At 36.2% G+C, this 22,052-nt stretch overlaps 1 protein-coding gene across 4 annotated transcripts in view; it reads left to right on the forward strand.

Annotated features, from left to right (window-relative positions):
- Window positions 1–22,052, forward strand: part of PNPLA8 (patatin like phospholipase domain containing 8) — a 36,762-nt gene that overhangs the window by 4,949 nt on the left and 9,761 nt on the right. For 3 of the 4 annotated variants that reach the window (XM_035333283.1, XM_035333291.1, XM_035333274.1), the window contains 4 exons: window positions 670–764; window positions 6,164–6,335; window positions 9,624–9,681; window positions 11,970–12,164. In XM_035333283.1, the coding sequence (XP_035189174.1) occupies window positions 670–764; window positions 6,164–6,335; window positions 9,624–9,681; window positions 11,970–12,164 (520 nt within the window). Of the gene's footprint in view, window positions 1–669; window positions 765–6,163; window positions 6,336–9,623; window positions 9,682–11,969; window positions 12,165–12,771; window positions 13,537–22,052 lie in introns of those variants that run through there. The other variant, XM_035333299.1, reaches the window with a different exon arrangement.

Raw genomic sequence — 22,052 nt, forward strand, 5'->3', positions numbered from 1 at the left:
GCTCATGTGAGCTGTAAAACTAAATCTCAACATTGAGCAAATAAGTAAATACAGTTGATTATAATTATGCTTGTGGCAGAAGTATAATGCATGTTTGCATGTTTACTTTTCAATAAAAATGTGAATGCTTTCATATATATATGTAACCAAAGTTCTAATTTTTCTATTAGATTTCTAGGTCAGTGATATTATAATGACTTTTTTTTCAATTTGCCTTCTTCATGCTGGTGTCCTGCCAACAAATAATTATGAAATAGAGTTGCCTTCGACCATTATATGATTTCCTCGTTAAGTGTAATTATTTTCTGTAAACCTGGTGTTTGCACTAGATAGCAGTATCTTAAACATATGGGGCTAGTACATTAATACAGTGTATAATTATCATCATAATATTTAAACTGTAAGTGCTTATGGAAAAGTTTACACCTTTAAACTTGTTTTAAGGGAAGTAATCTGTATGTAGCAAGGAGGGGCTGATCTCTGCAGGATGTGTTGGCAAAGTGGTGCATAGGACTGGAAAGTATTGATACCAATACTTTTTCATTCCCTGAAATATTCAGGCTTCTTGTTATTGCAGTTATCACTTCTAATTAATCAAGGGTATGCCTAATTAAATCTATATAAGATAAAACTGCCATTATATATGTGTGTGTTTTTTGTGTATTTCAGGGGTTTAGTTGCACTTCAAACTCTACGGAAACTAGAAGAACTTACTGGAAAGCCAGTTCATCATCTTTTTGACTACATTTGTGGTGTAAGCACAGGTAACGAACTGTTAATCCACAAGCTGGAATTTTGCTATGAATATAGCAAGAATATCTGAAGATGTAGATTTTGCAGTATTTGCCAGGTTTGTGACTTCGAGTGTAAGCTGGGAAAGTACAGGTGTAATTTAAAAGCTTTTTTTTCTTCTGAGTAAAAATTTTGGGTGATTCATGACATGCTTGTTGTTTTTGATTAAAACTTCAAACTCATTTGTCATTTTGATTGTCAGTGAATATGAAACCTTGATTTTTTGCACAGGGTTACAAATATCTTAAGATGGTTATGGGATTTACAGAAAAATAAGGTGACATTCCTCATGGATTAATACTGGGTCAGTAATTTTTCCTGTCTTTATTAATGACCTGGACAATGGCATATAATACATTTGTACTAAGACCATGGATGATACCATATTAGGGGTCAGTACAGTGATGGACACTGCTCAGATCAGCCTTTATAGGCTGGAGAAATGGTTCAGCAGGATCTGCCTAAGGTTCAGCAAAGGCAAGCACAGTCATCCATCTGGGATGGAATAACTTCATCTAATATACGTGCTGTGGGCTGACAGGCTAGAAAACAGCTCAGCAGAGGAAGACCTGGTCCTGTTGGAACAGGTTGAACATGAATCATCAGTGTGCCTTTGTAAGGGGGGAAAAAAAAAAGCCAATCACATATTGGCTTGTAATGTACCTAGCAGATTAAAGGTCTCTGGCACCTTTATGTTTAGTTCTGGCTCCTGAGTTGGCAGACATTGACATCCTGAATGAGTCTGAGAGGGTCACCTAAATGGTCAGGGGTCTGGAGGACATGATGTGTGAGGAGAAGCTGGAAGAACTGGGTTTGTTCAGCCTTAAGAGAAGGCTAAGGGAGGCCTTATTGCTGTTTCAACTAATGTGAAAATAGAGAGAAGAAGCTAGGCTATTCTTGAGGTGCACAGTGGTAGGAGAAAAGCCAGCAGGTATAAGCTGCAGTACAGGAAATGATGATTAGGTACCCGGAATTGCATTTTCCTTGTAAGGATGGTCAGACACTGGGAAGAGTTGCCTGAACAGACTATAATATCCATCCCTGGAGACACTCAAAACTTGGATGAAAAAGTCTTGAGCAACCTGTTCTAGTTGAAACTCTTGTTTGACCGGGAGTTTGGACTGGGCGATTTCTAGAGGTCCCTCCCAGCCTTAATTACTCTGTGACTCAATGGTAAGTTGCTTCTCCCTAGGAAGTAGGAAACTATAAACATAAGCTTATTTGAGAAAGACTATCATTGCTTTTAAGATGTTATGCTCAACCAGTGGTGGCATATTACTGTTTTAAAACATGAGGTGTGCTCTAGTTCAATAGCTCAGTTTCCTTTTGAAATCCGAATTCTCTTTTTCAATATACTTATTCTCCAGTACAATTGAGTTCTGAAATCTATTAAATGTAGATCACTATGGGTAAATACACTGTCCATGTTTCCAAAGATGTGCTTAGTGGGTTCAAAATAGGGAAGAGGTGAATGTTAGGTCTGCTAGACAGAATTTGTTTGCAGACATGCTATCATTGCCTAGTTTACTTTTTTGATAGTCTCTGAGAAAAAAACTTGATAAATCTATTTAGCAGTGAGGGGTTGTTTCTTTTGGAAGGTATTAGAAAAGTTCTGTTAGTGAAACTGTCATCTTCAGTCATGATAAAGATGTTTTATCTTTGCTAGAGAAGCCTGGTGTTCTTACTAAGTTCTAATCAGAGTAGTGGGATTGAATTAACTTTATTCTTAATCCTTCTCACCAAACTCAACAAAGCTTGGGACTTGTAACTGCTAATACTTAACTCTTTCTGTTAAGCTTTGTTTCTGCAAGCAAGTTTTTGTCTGCGCCAGTCCAACGTGCAATAGGTGACAGTACCTGGCTGGGAGAGGTTGTGCACATTTGACAGCACATGCTAGCTGAGTACTTTACCATGGCAGTTTGTGTTGACAGCTCGTGTACCAATAGGATTTGCAGAAGCTTGCAGCTGGATGAATGGTGGTTTACAAAAGCTCTGTATTAAGTGATAAAAGCTATACCCCTTGTGCACTACAGTTCTTTTTTTCTGCTGTGCTATTCACGTCTTTTACAATCCTTTCACTTTTTTGTCTTTGAGGTTAAGAAATTAGTGTGCTGTGACTTCAACATCAGAGGCTGTCCTTGTAGTTAGCTTCTCTGTACTTCTTTACACTGTTGGTCATGGGGTATAAATGTGGCAGCCACACAGGAAGATTGCTGTAATGAGCCCTGCATACTTAGCTCGCTTACCTATTGCTGAGCACAATACCTGGGTAAGGAAGCACCAGAAAATCCGCAAGCCCATGAGACAGCAATAGCCACTGAATGTAGTTTTATGGAGGAAAAGTTAATGTAAATCCGGTGCAATACAGAATTCACAAAAACAATATAGGGCTGGTTCCCCTATGCATTCTCCCAGCCTTCGGTGATTTGCAGGTTAGGAGCCTCCTGGAACAAAGTTGGCATCTCTCTGTATTAAAGTCTCTTTTTTTCCCCCCTCATATTTTCTCTCCAATTTTGAAATGCTTTTTAAACAGCTTTCTGACAGAAATCTAGTTTCAGGATAACTCATAAAATAAGTCAAGGTATTATAGAGCTGACACTGACCTGAGGCTATCTCATTTCCCAAGGGATGGATCAGCTATGTATGTTTCACTGCCGACAGTTGTCAGATTTTGAATCATTACAGATGTCTTCAGAAAACTTGTGCTCTGCTGTCTTTAGACAACAGAACTTCCAAATGTAATGTCAATCTACTGTTGCAGTTCAAATTTTTCCTCTTGTCCTGACTCCCCAGGGTCATTGTTTTTCTTTCTCTTTGCATTAGCCTCTTATGCATATGAAGGCTTTTGCTATACCCAGTTTATTCAGGCTTTCCTTGTCAACAGATTTCCTTGATGTGTGGTTGGTTTTTTTGTGCCTTTTTTCAGTTTGTCGACTTTTTTTTTAAGAATATCACGCAGGTCCACATATAGCATTTCATTTGAACTCTTACTAGTGCTGAATAAGGAAGAAATACTTTTTCTTTCAGGTTATGTTCCTATCTATCTCGTGTCTTAGCGACCTGTTACCCATGTCCTTCAAGATATGCTCCTTAGCCTCCCGGGTTTTATTTATTTATTTTTTTGTCCCCTGAAGTGTTGGCAGTCAAGACTGAGAGTGTGAGCTGCTCTTTCACTTGGCCATCAGATAGAGCCTGGACTCTCTTTGATTTTAAGTTTACTCTCCTCTGAGTGTCTTGTTACCATGCAGCAGGTTTCAGAAAAGCCCTTTATCATGTAACTTGACTCTGATAATACCTACTGCCACTTGTGTGCTGACACAGAGTGAGGGCTTTGGTGCTCTGTCTCAGGTGGTGGTGAGGAAAATGAGCTTGTATTTGGTGTGAAATTTGTCCTTCAGTTTGAAACTATTCATGAAAATAGTAAATACGTGATATTGTAGAATTAGTGCTAGAGACTAAAGAGGAAAATAAGGTAGCAGAGAATCTGCATGACTTTGGAAAACTTTCTTTGCTGATAGATGTTTGGTCTGAGTTGAATTTTATGATACCACTGTCGAGTAAGTTTCCCTTGACACAACTTTAATGTGACAAGTAGCCCCAGGTTAAATTAAGAATGTGTGCTACACTTTAATGAATTGAGACTGTTGATACATTGACACTACTATCATGATGTGAGAAAGGAAGAAGTTTGGAAGTTGTTTCCTTTAAAGCTGTCTATGGCTTTATGTAGTTCTTTCAGCATGTGTGTTTTATTCTTAATCCATTTCAGGAATTTACTCCTTTTGAAATTAACTTTATTCAAATGTATTGCATTCATTTCCAAATTTGAAAGACCTTAGTCCTATTTATTCTTAATGCTTCAGTTATATCTCAGCATTGCACAATTAGATTCAGAGGTTGTATACATCCCTTTCAGTTTAACATTCCTACAAATTTTAGCAATGTATTGATTGTAAATTTAAAAAGTCTTTTTGATGGTATTATGCAGTCTTGCTTCTTGGAAACTATTTTGTTCCTACAAGGGTAGATCATGCCTTTTTTAGGCACACACTAGATGGCAGTATGTATGAATAGAAAAGTCGTTTTGGAAGGGACCTTCAAAGACCCTCTGCCTGAACACTTTAAGGCTAGCCAAAAGTTAAAGCCTATTATTGAGGGCATTCTCCAAATGTCTCTTGAACACTGCCAGGCTTAGGGCGGCAACCACCTCGCTAGGAAGCCTGTTCCAGTTACTGACCACCCTCGTGGTAAGAAATTTTTCCTTATACCTAGTCTGAACCTCTTCTGGCGCAGCTTTGTGCCATTCCTGCACATCCCATTGCTGGTTAGGAGGGCAAAAAAAATGGCACCTGCCTCTGCGCTTCCTCTCCTCAGGAAGCTGTAGGGCAACAAGGTCACCTCTGAGCCTCTAGAATAGACAACCCAAGTGTTTTCAGCCTCTTCTCACAGGGCATGCCTTGCAGCCCTTTTACCAGCTTTGGTGCTCTCCTCTGGATGCTTTCAAGACCCTTAACATACTTTTTATATTGTGGAGACCAGAACTGCATGCAGTCTTCAGGGTGGGGCCACGTTAATGCTACTTTTAGTGGAGAATCACCTCATGGACTGTGTGGCTATGCTATGTTTAAAGCATCCTAAAACACGATTTACCCACTTGGCTGCCAGGACACATTGCTGGCTCATGTTGAGCTTGCTGTCGACCAGAACCCCCAGATCCCTTTCTGCTGAGCTGCTCACCAGCTGCTTGTCTCCCAGCCTGTGCCGGTGTCTGATATTGCTCTGTCCCAGGTACAGAACCCAGCATTTTCCTTTGTTGAACTTCATGCCGTTGATGATTGTCCAGTGCTCCTATCTATCTAGATCCCTCTGCAAGACCTCTCTGTGTGATTGATTGTAAATGGTTGCCACCAAATGTATTCAAGAACAGTCAAAATTCCTGTTGTCTTACAGAATTTTACTAGAATTTTTCTTCAGTCAATCAAGGAGCTTGCAAGATAGCAAGCAATGCTCCAAATATTTTTAAATACTACAGCATGGATTATTCTTACTCATTTCTCTTTCCAAATAAAGCAGTGGATTTAATTCCCTATCAGCCATGTATTTTTTTGCAAGGATGAAATCTGCAAAACAAAATAATGTCATTTGTCAGCTTTTCAACATTCTGTTTATGAAAGTAGACCCTTCCTGTCTCATATATGTCCTTCTAAAGCACAGTTTATGATATTTGAACAGTAATTTGATGATACAAATGTCAATTGATCTTCCCTTTTCAAGATAGATGTTCTGCTAACCTATGAACTATGTTAATGGTACTATATCATTGTAATTTTATTCCATGTTATATTTATCATTTCAAAATATTTCTTTTCAGGAGCTATATTAGCATTTATGTTGGGGCTATTCCATATTCCTCTGGATGATTGTGAAGAACTATATCACAAGTTAGGATCAGACGTTTTTAAGCAGAATGTAATTGTTGGAACAGTCAAAATGGGTTGGAGCCATGCCTTTTATGACAGCGATATCTGGGAAAAAATGCTCAAGTAAGTAAAAATAAATTATTTTTAACCTGATTTCTAATGCAAGTGTGAGACCCTTCATTTTTGTTACTGTTTCAATGGTAAGCAAATTCTTAAAACAAAGAAAAAGGATTAGCCTGTATTCTCATTCTTCTGAAATACCTGTTTTTGTATTTACCAAAACATTTAAAGCCTTTAATGTAATGGTTTCTGTTTCTGGGGAATAAAGTAAGCTTTAGAGCACTGATTTCTGATTATATTCCTGTCTGTTTGCCAACTCTGCTTGATCTGACTCATTACAGATCTGCTACAGATTTTACTAGCCACCTGCTGTGCCATTTTATTTTTTAAGGAGACATAGCAAGAAATGAAATAATATGCTGTAGTAGGCATTTTTAATTTTAGCTGCTCTATTGAGTTTTTTTTTCCCCGCTTCCCCTTCCTTTGAAAAGCAAAAAGAGCTGTAAGGATTGCAATGAAAAATATAGCCAAATTGTTAGAGTTAGCAATGAAAAGATACTTGTTCAGAGATATGTATACAAGTGTGTTAATGGGTATATGGGGGAAAAAATCACTGGAAGAAATTGTTAATGTTTATTACAAATTTTATCACTTATTCATTTGTATTCATGTTGATAGTTGTTGTGGTTTAACCCTGGCAGGCAGCTCAGCACCACACAGCCACTTGTTCAGTCTCCCCAGAAACGACAGTGGAGGGATTCAGAAAGTTAAAAGTGCAAGAACTTGTGGGTTGAGATGAAAACAGTTTCCTAGGTAAAGAAAAAGCTGTGCAAGAGAGCAAAACAAAACAAGGAATTCATTTGCTGCTTCCCATCAGCAGGCAGGTGTTCAGCCACTTCCAGGAAAGTAGGGCTCATCAAGTGTGATGACTTCTTAGAAAGACAAACACCATCACTCTGAATGTCCCTGTCTTCCTCCTTATTTACTCCAGCTTTTATTGCTGAGCATGATACCACAGGGTATGGCACGTTCCTTTAGCTGGTTTGGGTCAGCTGTCCTGGTTCTGTCCCTTGTGCACCCCCAGCCTCCTCACTGGCAGGGCAGCACGAGAAGCTGCAAAGTCCTTGGCTCTGTGTGAGCCCTGCTCTGCAACAAGTAAAAACATTGGTGTGTTATCACCCATGTTTTCATCAAAAATCCAAAGCAGTGCTATGTGAGCCTCTACAAAGAAAATTAACTCCATCGCAGCCAAAGCTGTGACAATAGTCCAGTTGTTTATAATTTTTAGTGGAGGCTGACACTGATTCTGAAAGAAAAGAAACAACTTTGAGAGCAAAATGTAAAATGATAAAAAGCTTCTTTGGATAAATAATAACAAGTTTCTCTGGAAATGTGGTTAATGCATTTTATTAGATCCAAAGCCTTTCTTCTGGAGCCGTGCTGCCTGAGGCGTAAACATCTTGCTGCTTTGTTGAAGTGAAGATAGGCTTCCCAGCACTTCTTGTTTGTGATTTTACAAATTTTTAGGAAAGTTAAATGTTAATGATACCAATATCATGTCTCTTTTCTTCTGAGATATCTGGAGTTCCTCTCTTTCCCAGAAAAGAAGCAAGGCCGATAAATACCTCTTTTCTTCCCCTGCCCAACTGAAAGACAGTCTTACAAAGCCCAGGATTACCTCGTGTGGAAGTATTTTGTGTGCCTTTAATTAAAATGCTATTATTCTTTGTAGCCGCATATAACAAAAGGGAGGTAAAGTACTCTATTCATGGACAGCAGACAAAAGTGAGGCAATTATATTATTCATAGATTAAAAATAAAATGTAGTGATTAACAAATTACTCTTTTCTGACCCAATTCTGCAGTGTTGAAGGGAGATGCTATACATACACAAAACTTCACTGAAACAGTAGGATTTCTTGCAGGTTTCCTCGCAGCCTAGAGCTAAGAAAGAAATTGAAAGGTCTTACAGCATCTCTTTATGGAAATAAGAAGCTCAGATCTAACTTTACAAAGTTGTTTTCCCATGCAATTACTTATTTTGTTTTAAATTTAAGTCTTAGCAATGCTGAGGTGATTTTTTTTTTTCTGTTTAAATGGTAGTTAGGTTTGTCAACGTTGCTCGAAATAGAGTATAAATTTCAAATATGCAGATATGCAACTTACATTTAGCATTTGATGGAATTACTTCCAGGAGAAGTATTGCTGAAAATAATTCAGCTAGTGTTGCTTTAGGCTAATATTGCATTCATTCATGGGATACATCATAAATTCTATTTCTGAAAATTACAACTAATTTTGTTTAACTTCTTATTCAGTGTTATAGGGAATCGATTGTCTTAGATATGATTTTAACTTATTTTAACGTTTCTTATTGACTCCTTGTGTTATTACTTTGTGAAGAAGATTTTACTTACTGTTTGATCTGTACATCAGTCTCTGTAATGCTGTATTGAATTGCACTTACAAGGAGAACCTGGCATATAGTTACAGTTTTCCTGTTTTCTTTTGTCTGTTCACATACACATGTTCTCTTTTTTCCCTTTTGTATTATCCTGAGGAACAACTGGAGAAATTTAGTGAACAGCTAGGAGTTTTTTTTCAAAAGCTAACTAAAAATCTCATACTGGGAAAAAAAAAATCTGATTGAAATGAAAGCCTCCTTGAAATTGTTATGGATGGGTACCACTCTATAGGCTTTTATATCTTGACTCTAAGCAAATGGAAGTTGAAATAGATGCTGCTATGAGATTATTAACTAGTATGCCAATATCCTTGTTATGCAGGAGGGCTACCCTCTAGTTAGTGATTAGAAAACTGAATATGAAAAATTCCACCTGAAAAACGAATACTAAATGTTTATTGAATTATTATTGTGGAAAAGAAGCTTACAACTTTCTTCTAAATCATGCAGAATAGTGGATTTCTCTTCTTATCTTTGCATAATGTAAAATGGTTCAGGAAAGTTACTTTCATTACTGTAAAACTGCCTAATGAGGTTATTGATTTTTGGATTCTTAAATGCTACAAAGTACTTAGCTTTCCTCTTATAAAGTAGTTGAGTAATGCTGCTGATTTTTTAAGTATGTAGCGAAGTCAGTAACTGAATCAAGACTTCAGTTGCTCTTCAGAATGACTTCCAACAGCCTAGTAGGTATGAAGCACTGGTTAACTGAAGTTAACTTCATTAACTCTTGAAGTTAATTGCGGAATTCTGATTATTAAAGTGAAATTCAAACATTGTTTCTTCTAAATGCGAAATTCTTATAAAAGTTGGGGGTTATAAAAATGTGTGTGTTTTGTTCATGCTAAACTGATGGAGCACTTTCAATTTTTTACATTTATTTGTAGAGAAAAAATGGGCTCAAATCTTTTGATTGAAACTGCAAGAAATTCCAAATGTCCAAAGGTAAGTACGATGTTCTGAGGTCAATGTGAACTGTATGCTCTACAAGTACTTGTTAAGAGTTCAAGTAAGAGTATTATAATTATAAGAATATTGGATAAACAGTAAGAGTATCGATAAGCTCTGCAAGCATCTGTATAAGATAATGCATGCTCATAAAGAATAAAAATTAATTAAATATTTAAATTTCTTCAGCAATTTCTCATGGTTTTAGTTAACACTAAGACAGAGCATGTTTCAGGTTTGTAAGCAGAGATACTTAGGGCAGCTTCTTGAAGTTGTACAAAATTTGGTTTTGGATACAAGAAAATTCTAGAATCTGGAGATCATGTCAAATGCAGTATCTGTTACTGTGTAGTAACAGGAAGGAGTCTCTTTTCAGGTTTTCTCCATTCATATTTGTAGGCCTTAAGTTCTCTACTCTTTCTGTATCGTCTAAAGGGCACCCTTTAGTTGGAGGGGTGTTAAATTCAGCAGCAGCACAAGAGTGAAAGATGAGAAAGCATGGGTATTTTTGGTGAAGGATAGGGTGTAAAGAAAGAAGGGGAATATAATAGCGCATATTTCAAAACAATCTGTAATTAACAGGTGTTTTGGTGTCATAGCAGTATATCCAATGCTTTACTGTTCAACGGAAGATGTCTACATTTTTCTAAACATAGAAACGTGCTTGATTGATAGTGTTCCTACTCCATGCCTAAAACAAGGACATGAAAAGGCTGGAGTGGTATGTTACTTTCTGAGAGAGAAGCTATTCTACGTTGACTTGAAAGTTATCTTTGAACTGGGATCTTTGGCTTCCTTCCATGATCTTCAGTAATAAAATGTGAATATAAATAGAGATGAAACTAGTTATTCACAGTAATCACTTTGTAGTAGTGCTGGCACTCTTTACTTATAGGGCCAGTAAAATCAAAATACACAGTTGTGTGCTCTGTGCTGCTGTTAAATTCATGAAGAGATGGATTTTTCCAAAAGGTGTCTAGCATTTTACAAGTTACGCTTTTGCTTCAAGAAGCGGGCTATATGGGTATTAAAAAAATAAAATAAATCAAGCATCAGTTTGGAAAATTTAATAGAAAACTTATCAAAGTGTTTTCTTTCTGTAGTGATGAGAACCAGGCTTTTCTTTTGACAAGACAGGAAACTTTTTTCTCCATCAAACAACATAATATAAACCATGCACACATTTTCCTTCTTATTTTCATCTAGAAGTTACACTTGTGTTTTTGCTTTTTATGAAGGTGAACTTGCTGTGTTTTAAATGATTTACTTATGTAGCTGAAGAATGGAAATGGATACAATGATACCACAGCATCAGCTGCTAGTGCTGTTGAGTAATGTTTCATACACAAAAAAAAATACTATGTAAAACAGTACACAAAATAGAATTGAACACCCACTTGTCTGCTATAGAGTATTGTTCTAAACAGGGCCAGGCAGTCTGGTTCATCATCACAAAAAGGTCTTGCAAATTCTAACGCTCACCCATAATTATAGGTACTCCCACCTCATGCATTTAGATCTGTAAAATGTGCTGAATTTTGCAGTCATGCATTTTATGGAAATACAGTTGTGGCCTTTCACTTAAACTTACGTATGTGGCTTAATGATGTTTTCATGTCCTTACAAAAAACCTTGAAAGAAAGTCTTTCAAAGATTTTTTTTTTTCCCCCTTTGAAAGAGATTTTTCCTGACCTCTTTTAACAGAGGTTGCAATGTTAAGTAATTGTTTCCTAGGAGAAAGAAATTGATTGTTAGATATGTATTTCTTATGTAAGTTACTGTTTGCTTGTTACTGTGTGAGAATTGTCCAGACCTACTTTTCACTTTCATTAGGATTGTTCTTTCAGAGCACTTTGAATTACTTGGAGTTTGAAATAATAATTCAACAAAATAAACATGCAGGGATTATTTTTGTGTATCTAACAAACATAAGGAGAATTGGCTTTTTCTAGAGTTAGCATTAAGTGCTATTCGTGAAGGTGAAACTTTTTTAAATTACATATATGTCACTTGCTTTTGTATAAATATCAATGGATAGATACAGGTGGAAACTAAATAATGGAAACAATGTTAGGTTTCATAAAGCTTCCTTTTTAGGGAGGTTGTATTGTCTTGTTTTTTTAAGTTCTTAAAATTTATATAAGTATTATAAAAAAGTTAATAAAATATGTACAAAGGATTCCAGAGACACGTTAAATTTATAAATTGAATTTCATAGTTTGTGAAATTGTCATTATCGTATTATTATCTAATAAAACTCAGTTTTGCTCCTTCTGACTCCCTAGGTAGCTGCAGTAAGCACCATTGTAAACAGAGGAACACCACTCAAAGCATTTGTTTTTAGAAACTACAATCACTTTCCTGGGGTTAAGTCTCATTATATTGGAGGCTGTCAATATAAACTATGGCAGGCCATTAGAGCATCATCTGCTGCACCAGGTTACTTCCAGGAATATGTCTTGGGCAACGATCTTCATCAGGTAAGGTGAAATCTTGTCCTTCAGTAATATTTTCCAGCATTATTTCTGGAAAAGAAAGTTGTCTGAATTTCTGAATCAGAACTAAGCAAATACCTTCATAGCAGAAAGAAAATCTAGGGAAGGTTAGGAGTTAGAAAGGAAACTTCTGATTTGTGTAGCCCTTATAGAACTAGAAGGGTATTGGCTTAAAGATCTTTGTGGTATTAACGCAAATTTAAGTTCTTATGCTGTTCCTTTCTTCTCTGCCTGGAAGGAAACTTTATACGGGTTGTAAATTGCCTCTGACTTCCTGCTTACAACTTGTATTTCCTTGAGCATTATTTCACTAAACAGATGGTATGGCTTACTATCTAATGATACTGTAAGGTGTGAAAAATTGAAGTTGTGTGTTTGTGTTCATTTTTTTAGTGAATGTCTGTTTATGGGCTCCTTTAAATTCCTTGCACTGATAGTTAATTAAGCTCTACACTGGTTCTGAGCTTAACAGCAAAAAGTAGGGGATGCTCTGGCAATTGGATTAAAATCATAAGGCAACTGCAAAAGAAATTCCCTTGAGGATAAAGCAATGTCTCCTGTCAACAGGGAATGATTTCTTACTTTATTATAGCTCCTGTTGGTGACCCTGAGTGGTGAAGAGCAAGGCAAATCAACTTTACTTACTAGATGGTTTTTAATCTTTCTGTTCTTGTCCTCCAGTACCCCTTGATTGTTCCATAACTGTGAGTTTAAATGAATTGTTTTTACAGTACATAACTTATTTAAAAATATTAGTCTTTATTTGAGAAAAGATGTATTTCAGCTCTGTGGCAGAAAGGACTGTAATAAGTGACTGAACCCCAGACCTTCAACAAAGACACCATAGGATTCTATCACTTAAATCTAAAGAAAACATCTATTACGTTCCTGTCACACTGATTCATATGATGGCATCAGCCTTAACTAATGAAAAGCAATACTAGCATATTTTCAGTAATAAGTGTACCTGTATCACATCCACAATTTCTCATGGTGTTCATCAAAAGGCTTTGTAATCTCATTAACATAGTAAAGTGGATAAGTAGTGCTGACGTTTAGCAGATAAATAAGGGATGTAAATAAAAATTTCATTATATTAAAGTCAATTAAACAGAAGCACTGATACAAAAGCAAACCAGGTACAACTTAACCTGAACAAATCAGCATACCTGGGAGAACAGTTCTCCAAAACCTGTCTGCAACTGTCCTCTTAAGAAAGTGAAAGCAAGTCTGCATATTTTCTGCCTAGGCTGATAAAGCAGGAGAGCTAAATCGCCTTATGAGAGGGTAAAAATACTTGAGAAAAGTGCAGGACGTGGTTTTTAGACTCATAAGCAGCATGAGGCATATATTTAATAGTCATACAGCATACTAAGGTCATTTTATGTAAGTTTTTTTCCAGTGCTCAGTTCCTTTTTGTAACATACATTGTTGCAGTTGCTGAGGTTTTTGAAAATCATAGCAGGAAAGCTTATTGTAGACCTTTGTATCTTTCATTTCATGTAGGACGGCTTTTTACTATGTAATGTGGTTTCCTTAACTTCATCAAATCTGAGTAATTTATCTAGTTTTAAATGTTAATTAATGAAGACTGTTCATACATTGGCAATTTCATGTGTGCATTGCAAAAACGTTAAATACTCATGAAACACCGTGTTTGAAAACAGTAATTTCAAAATTTAGCTATATGTTGAATCACCCTCTAGGAGGAGATGGAATAATTGCATTCAGCTATATAAGAAGTCTATACAACCTGTGGGACAAGGGTTCACATGGAGGGCAGGATAGTTCTACTGCATCAACCAGGTTGAGAGTACTTCCATTTTTTCATATTCTCTTTTTCCATTCTGTTTAGTGTCCTTTTCTTTCTCTTTTTTTCCCCTTGTTTATGCTACATCTGGTTATCCCCAAAGCATTTTAATCAAATACGGCCCGAAATAAGCAAATAAGTTGTTTTATTTTTGTAAAGCTAAATAGGGAGTCTCACACAGATACTGTTTGAAACCCTGAAACATGGTTATCTTCCATCTGTCCAAGCAGAACTAGAAAGGGAGCTGGTTTAGTCTTTGGAGTTGTTCCAAGCTGCTTCTTAACTGCTGGATTGGGTCAGGGTTAAGCTATGTGAGGCACTTTTCCTCTTCTCACCCTTCCGCCCCCTCTTTCTTTGAATTGAGAACACATCAAAGTCTGCGTGTGCTGCTATATGAAGAATAGCTAAATAGTATGATGTGTAACTTCTACAGAGTGCTTAGACAATTACTTGTTTTAATATTGGTTTTGAATTGCCAGACTTGTGTGAAATGCAGTAAAGTGGCTATTTGATACCACCTGTATTTACTCCAAATCCAATTTACTACACCAGAGAACATGAAGTTATGATTAATGTTAATAGAGGTCAGGTACAGTATTCTTAGATGCACAGAGGTAGAATGACATCTAGTTCACTTTTTCTTACTCGAGATTCTTTGAACAAAGCCATTCCATATCATCTTACCAACACTGTTTCACAAACTCGATGTTCTTTTGTTAAAATGTTATTTGATGTATTTTAATTGCTAGAGAACAAGGGCTTAGGATGTGGTTAGATTAATTCTACAGAATTTACACCTATGAGTTCCCAAGGCTATAGGTTTTGTATTCTTGAGGTGTTGACCTTTTAAACTATAGAGAACTGAGTATGTTTTCAGTATAAAAACTGCCTATTGTAGTAGAACTATATGCTAAATTTTGTATTTAGTATCATCTGAAAGATCTATCTTCCACCCAAGCATGATATTTTTAATGCTTTTGAATTCTTTTAGAATTCAAAGGATGTTGTCTTCCACGCCTTCCTGGGTTTGTTTTCTCAGACTGCATTTTTCATAGCACATGGGATGTGCTTGTTTTTTAATGGCGAACAGGTTAGCCAGGTGCTGTATTGCAAATGCCACGTAACACTTAGTGTGCGGATTTGTATCTCAGATTTCATTTCCACCTGTGCACAATCAAGGTACCTTGAATTACTTTGTTTTTACCCTGGGGCAAGAGCTTCCAGGCCTTTAGCAGACTGTTACACTTATGTTCTTGGATGTAATGGTACCTCAGTAGAAAATGTAACCAAGGGTTTTATCTCTAATAAGTATCCAAGATTAATTGAAAACAGCATGTATACATAAATATATTTTTAATAGTGTTAAATATAGTCATTCTGGTTTAAAATAGCTTTGTTACTAATATTTCAGGCTTGGATTTTTTTTGAAGTATGTTAATAACTTAGTCCTGAGTTGTAGTTTATGTAACTATTAGATTTTTTTTTATACATCATTATTGCAAAAGTGCACTGTAGTAGTCATATTAAGGTCTTTTGGCCTGATTGTGTATGATGCTAAATTCCATACTTCACATGGAAGTACTATTTTGGCACTACAGAAATAAAGAAAGCATACCATCATTAGGCATTCTCAATGGAACCATAATTTTTGTAGAGTGCATCAGCATAGTGTGCATTAATTGTATGCCAGAGGATTCAGCGCTGTGCTATGGTATCAGAAGGGTGACGGTACCTTTGTGGATTTTTTTAATGGATTGGAAACTTTTATTAATTCATCAACATAATCTCTTCTGAACATAAGCTATGCTAGTTCCCTATTAACCTATATATAATCTACTTCTGCAATGTTGATATTTCTGTGTTTCAAAGAATAGAGGAAGATAGAAGTACTGGTAAAAGTCTGTGAAAACTCAGAATGGTAAATATTATGGGATTTGTTTCTTATTTTGAAGTTTGGGACTCTACAAAGCCTGGTTTCCATATAAAATCCTTTATTGATTTATCACTCAGTTGTACGTTTATATCTGAATGAAAGGCACTGTGATAGTTGACCTGACTTAGGACTCTTCAAATGTATGAAAATACTTTGATAATGGCAACTTAGTGGATTTTTTTTATGGTCAGTCTGCATATTCTCTTTTATGTTATCCAGCTTTTGTTGAAATTAGTGTCCTTCCTGAAACTGCACGAAGAACATGCGTAAGAGTTGTGTAGGGCTGAGATATATAAAATCTTTAAGAATTAATGATCAGCCATATATGCTGGAATCATGCCTGAGCTGAACTGTGGCTGTTCACTTTAACACTGACGTTCCCATACCTATATATATTTATACATGCATGCGTATTTGCGTACGCACATGCATGCCCTTTTTCTGGGAACATTCCAGTCTGACTTCCTGTATCAGCCCCTCTAAATGTTTGAGAGAAGTGTAGTGTGTTAATTTATTAATAGGCTAATTATTTCCATAACTCTTTGGATCTAATTGAGAAGAAATACATTCCTAGGTGCCTAAACCCTCTCTTCTTGTTCATGCTGCTGATAACCTGATGGCAGGTTAGTTAAATTTCCACAAAAAGTAAGCAGTTCAGAAAACGAATAGCAATATTTACATTCAGGTCAATCGTGCCATGCTATCTTGTTCCACCCTGTCAAGAAGGAAAAACAGTGCAGCTGTTGGTAGATGAGGGGAGGAGGATTAATATTCTTTGTGGCTCAAAAGAGGAACACATTAGTATTCAAAGGGATTTAATCCCTGTAACATGCTTCTCCAGAAACCGTGCAAGTCAAGAGAGACCAAGTCATGATGTCACAGTATTGAAGCTGTATTGCCACATGTCAGCTTTTTTGTATTAAAATCTACTTAGGGAGTAGATTTTAGATTTTCAATCTATTGAGGGAGTCTTAACCTCTCCCCAGTCCCATAAAAACCAGTCATTTTTTTCCCTGCTTCTCACAGAGGGATGATGTTTCTTAGATTCCTCTTTTCTTCTGTAGTGTAAAAAGCATTTCCTTTTTAGCTATTCAATAATGTCACTTCAGTAGACAGTGTGGTATGCTGAGCAAATTGCCAATTAATTAATAGAGCAGTTTTAAGATTTAACAAAATCATTATGCACACTTCATTTACTTGGTTTTACAGCAAAAACTAAATTTGCACCACAGGATTAATTAAAAGGGCAATGAGGAGGAGGGGGAGGAATTTAACAAAGCTATGTATTTTTCTAAAAATAAAATATAATCAGTTTAACACAAACGACTTTTTCTTGGTGCATTCCCATGATTTCATTGCTGCAATGCAATTCCATTTAATGAAACGCTGGTGTTGACTTACAGTAGTGTTCAAATAATTGTGTTTTCTGACCTTTGAGCAAATCAAATACTGAAGTGGTTAAAAAATTGGCAGCTAGTCTGTTAGTGGAGCTTTAGTGCAAGGGTAACTATGCATGGTGAGAATATGACCCACAAATATATATATACATATATATACACACACAATACAATAACATGTAACTAAAATTTCAAGTTTCACCTTGTCTGAAAAATAAGAAGCTGCATTTTTTTCATCTTCTCCCATCCTTTTATGAGATGGTAAATCTGCCAAGCCATTTCATCTTTGTAGCTTGTTACAGGAGAGGCTTCAAAAGTGATTCGCTTAGTGGATCCTGCACTAATTGGTTTTACATGGTAGCTTTTAAAATTAGATTCAAGGGTGCTTCCCAGGCTCTAAGAAGACATAGAATATAGGTCACATTGGAGTTCTTTTCATTCTTAGGATATGCCACGGTGATCAGTATGCACCAGAGCTTACACAGGCTGTGGTTTAATAGGTGTATCTTGTTCTCACAATGATAGAAACAAGTATTTCTTTGTTTCTGTGTCTGCTTGTTGCCATACACATTTTCCTACAGCCTTTGAGGTAGTATCTCCTACTGGTTAAGGACGGAGGAATTTACTGGAATGCATTAGCTAGATGGATACATGCAGTTCTTTTTCTCTTACAGATTCTGTAGGGTTGGTTAGCAGCTCTTAGCGTGGATGCTGATGATGCAGTTTACCAGTCTTCGTGAAAATGCTGTGTTTACTGTGCCAGTGTTACTCTGCAGAGCAGACTCCCTGCAGGGAATCCTGCGTGGACTTGCTAAGTGGCTTGGTTTTGGAAGATTTGTTTAGTGAAACAAAATTGAGAGGGTATTTTGTTTAGGCATTTAACTTGGAAGCACTGTAATTTTTTCTGCCGTGGTTCAGTGATATTTTGTTATTGTAAATGTAATTCTCAGAGTGCTTATTAAAGAAAAGACAGTCACTCCCAAAGAAGCTGTATGAGATTTAAATATTTTTGATTAGACTTCTGAGTCTATGTACCTTTACTGACACAGTTTGCCAGCTAATATTCACTATACGTAAACCTTGTAAAATCAGAGGAGACTAGTATAATGAAATATTAAGAGCTAAGTCAATTTAGTAATTTGTCCAGTCAATCTAGGTTTGTAGTTCTGATGCTGCTGACCACTGTTTCTTAGATCATACAGGACAACTTGCTGTCAGTTCTTGAATTACTTGTAATTTTTACTTTACCAGGCTGAATATTCATCTAATGCTGACTTGAAGGGGGGCATATTTCCATCTGAAATAGCCTCGTGATAGTCATTGCAAAGGAAAGCCTGACAAGGTTGTGTTATTCTTGAGTCCAGATAGCTTCTTCCCTTAAGGAAAGCTTGTTTATGATATATGGCAGTCTGATGCGTATTGCAAGCACTTTATCACTTTATCACTTCATGCTTTGCCACTTGCCATGCATTTGCCTTCTGTGTTGTGGTTTGGGATACTGCCCTCTGATTGTCATGGATGCAGGACTTAACCATTGTGATGGTGATAATTTGTAACATGTATAGAAAATGTGCATGAAGTTGGTTAATACCAAGTCCCCTTACATTTAGTTGAATGGGGTACCCTGAGCCCTATTCCTGTGCTGAGTTTCTCTTTAATTGCAAGGATTATCTGTAGTGCTAATTTTGCAAATCCCACACTGGAGATATCTTCAAAGATTGTTTATCTTCCAATTTTTGTTTTACTGGGTGTATATATGCACACTGCTGTTTTTAGTAGGGCGTATATTTTAGATTTTAGGCTACAGAACCCTTTAGATTTATTTCAGCTGGCATTTCCTCAGGAGGGAAAAATATAAGAGTATAGAACAAAACAGCTTCCCTTGGGTCAAATCCAGTCCTCTGTTATGGTCACCAAGTATATGAACTCCACTTAATGTCTGTAGTTCATAAACATGTAAAGCTGTCTTTGCTGTTGCTGCCCTAGCAGAAGGTTATTTAGAGAAGGATATTTCTTCATCTTTAAATGGCCAGCAGAATTCTTGTTTTCACTCTTTGTTTATAGCAAGTGTACACAATTTCTCCTTGTGCCAGTGCTGTTTTCCAGTTTAATTTACTGTTCCTTTAGTGGGATTTACACTTCTGATGTGTATATGGAAAGTACTCTTTTTTTATTTTGCTCGTCTATGTAGGCCAAGCTGTCTCAGACTTGCAAAATAGGCTCTGTGTTCCCTTGATCATTCTAATAGTTAGTTCTTCATTGCACCTGCTGCAGTTTGGGTAATGTTTCTTGAAACTGGACTATTCAGTGTGTTTTGGCATGACCGAAGACATACTGTGGAAAGCTGAATGATACACCAGATTCAAAATCAGCGTTTCTAAATTAGAAGCAAAATTCAGAGAGGCTAATTTGATCAGCCAGAACACTGTATTCTAGGTGATGTTTTAGCTGTGTCATGAAATTACTCATTTTCAATGGAAGATGGAGCGTAGAATTACAATTGCCTTTTCAAAAGCCACCTCATGTAGGTGATTTAAATGATTGTGAGATGTGCTCTACCCTGATCTGTCTCATTCTTGGTCTGATCCCAAGTTAGTTCTGAGGAGCACAGCTATGTGTTTATGAGCATTTTCATTGTCATGTCATTTGGGTTTTCCTAGACATCAGAGTCATTCAGTATTTATTCCAAAGCCTTTGTATTTACAAAGCCTCTAACTTTGTAGTAGGAGACTTGATTAGTAGTTACGTACTTCTGAGAAAACAGTAAAGAGGATGAGACCCAGACCAGCCTTCGAGTACTGATACAAAGCAGTCCCCAGCCAATGAGTTCCTCATTCATGTAGACTCTTGTCTCATTTGGTTAGCCAGTTATTTCTCCGCTGTAGTCTCTTTAATCACTTCTCAGTGGTCTGGTATGTAAGGTGCTTTATAAATCCAGATTTTCTTCATCTAAAAATTCTGATTCAATTTCAGTATCAAGCCTTCAATAAATCCATGGTATATTCCATCATCCAGGAACGTACTTCTTAATTTAGAGAGTAAATTCCTACAGGACTCAGGAAAATGTTGTTTAGCTGTAAAAAAAATACTTTATTTAAAAAAGGATGGTATCATGTCTTTATTAGTAATGAACATAATACTTCCACAGAACAGGGAAGGAAAATGACCCTTGCAACCACTGTCCAACCTCTGCAATGTGCCCATCTCTATAAAAACTTATGAAAAGAACAGATGAAATAACTCAGCATAGCACGAGTTATAGGCACTTTTAAGTTGTTCCCTGTTCTGTCTTTATATTACTCATAAAAAATTCTTAATGTTTCTACAAGTTCTAACAGATGAATCTATCATTCCTTTGCATTTTCTGACCCTCAATGCTTTCTTTTTCCCCTTTCCGTAGGTTTTCTGTGTGATATGATTCTGTTATTCAAATGAGTTATTTTTCTGCTTGGGAACGGAACCTTTCCTTCAGTTCTTTCTCCTCTCTCCCCCTCATTGGGGATGCAAATACTAACTAGTTCATTTCCAAATCCCAACCATTCATGTCAGTTATCTCCAATAATTAGTTCTTTTTTCCTCAAATTTTGTCCATTTTAAGATCAAATCCTTTAGTTATGAGCCTGCTTTGTTCCAATTGCAGTGAAATGAAATCTAATGTTTGAGTTAACAAATAAAGAATAAAATTATATTAAATAATTTAGATATCTTGCATAGATTTCTGATAAATAAAAATATATATATGGAAAGCCCAATTTCAGTTTGGAATTACAATATGAAAGGCAAAACTCATCTTGAACACTGCCTGTGCTTCTCAAGCTGGGGTATGTGTTTAGGGCTAGTATAGATTCAACCACAGGCCAGCTTTTTATTTTCTTGGTTGCACTCTATAATCCTCTCATGTTCATTGTTTGGGAACCGGTTTAAATATGTACTATCCTAGTGACATTGCTAAATTAGTGTAATTAAATGTGGTACATGGCTAATGCTTTTAATGAAATACCTGACTATATTTTATTTCTTCTTTCATGATGTCTGCCAATATCTAGTAAGTTTTTCTCAGTACAATGGAAGTACATTTTCTTTATCTGACATAAAAACATTAATTCAATAATGTCTTCAGAACAGCTGGTCACTCTCTGTGAATTAATGACTAGCTGGGATGAGTTAATAATTTAAGATAATCACCTAATAGTCTTCCACAGCCAACCATTTATTCCAAAGAAATGTCAAGCAAACATGGGTAATGTAGGGGAAAAAATGTAAGAGACACTACTAAATGTTTAGTGATGGCAATAGTGCTGGTAGTTTTCAGAAGCATTTAGCATGACATTTGTCTGTATACAAACAGTGTAGTATGGCATTGATAATTTTTAGAAAAGTAAGTATGGTATGGAAGAACAGTTGTATCGAAAAGTAACCTTTTCAATAAACTTTCAATATTTACTAGATTTATTTTATGTAATGTGATCTCTCAATCTAGGATATTCTTTTTTACAGCCGGAGTAGTAGAAGTACAAATGCAGCTTTTAAATTCTTTTTAATTGTTAAAGAGCCATTTAACAATATAAATTCAAATGCATTTAATTTTAATTTTCTGTACGAGCAACTTCTAAAGAATTTTTCTATTAGCCAATTCAAGTGGAATAAAACATTTGAGGAAATTTAAGGGAACATCTCTGCCTCTTCTTAAGTAATGGAATCTGTTCATTCTGAAATAGTTAAAAATTTGGTGT

The sequence above is a fragment of the Oxyura jamaicensis genome, chromosome 1 (genome assembly GCF_011077185.1).
Source record: "Oxyura jamaicensis isolate SHBP4307 breed ruddy duck chromosome 1, BPBGC_Ojam_1.0, whole genome shotgun sequence".
Lineage (NCBI taxonomy): Eukaryota > Metazoa > Chordata > Aves > Anseriformes > Anatidae > Oxyura > Oxyura jamaicensis.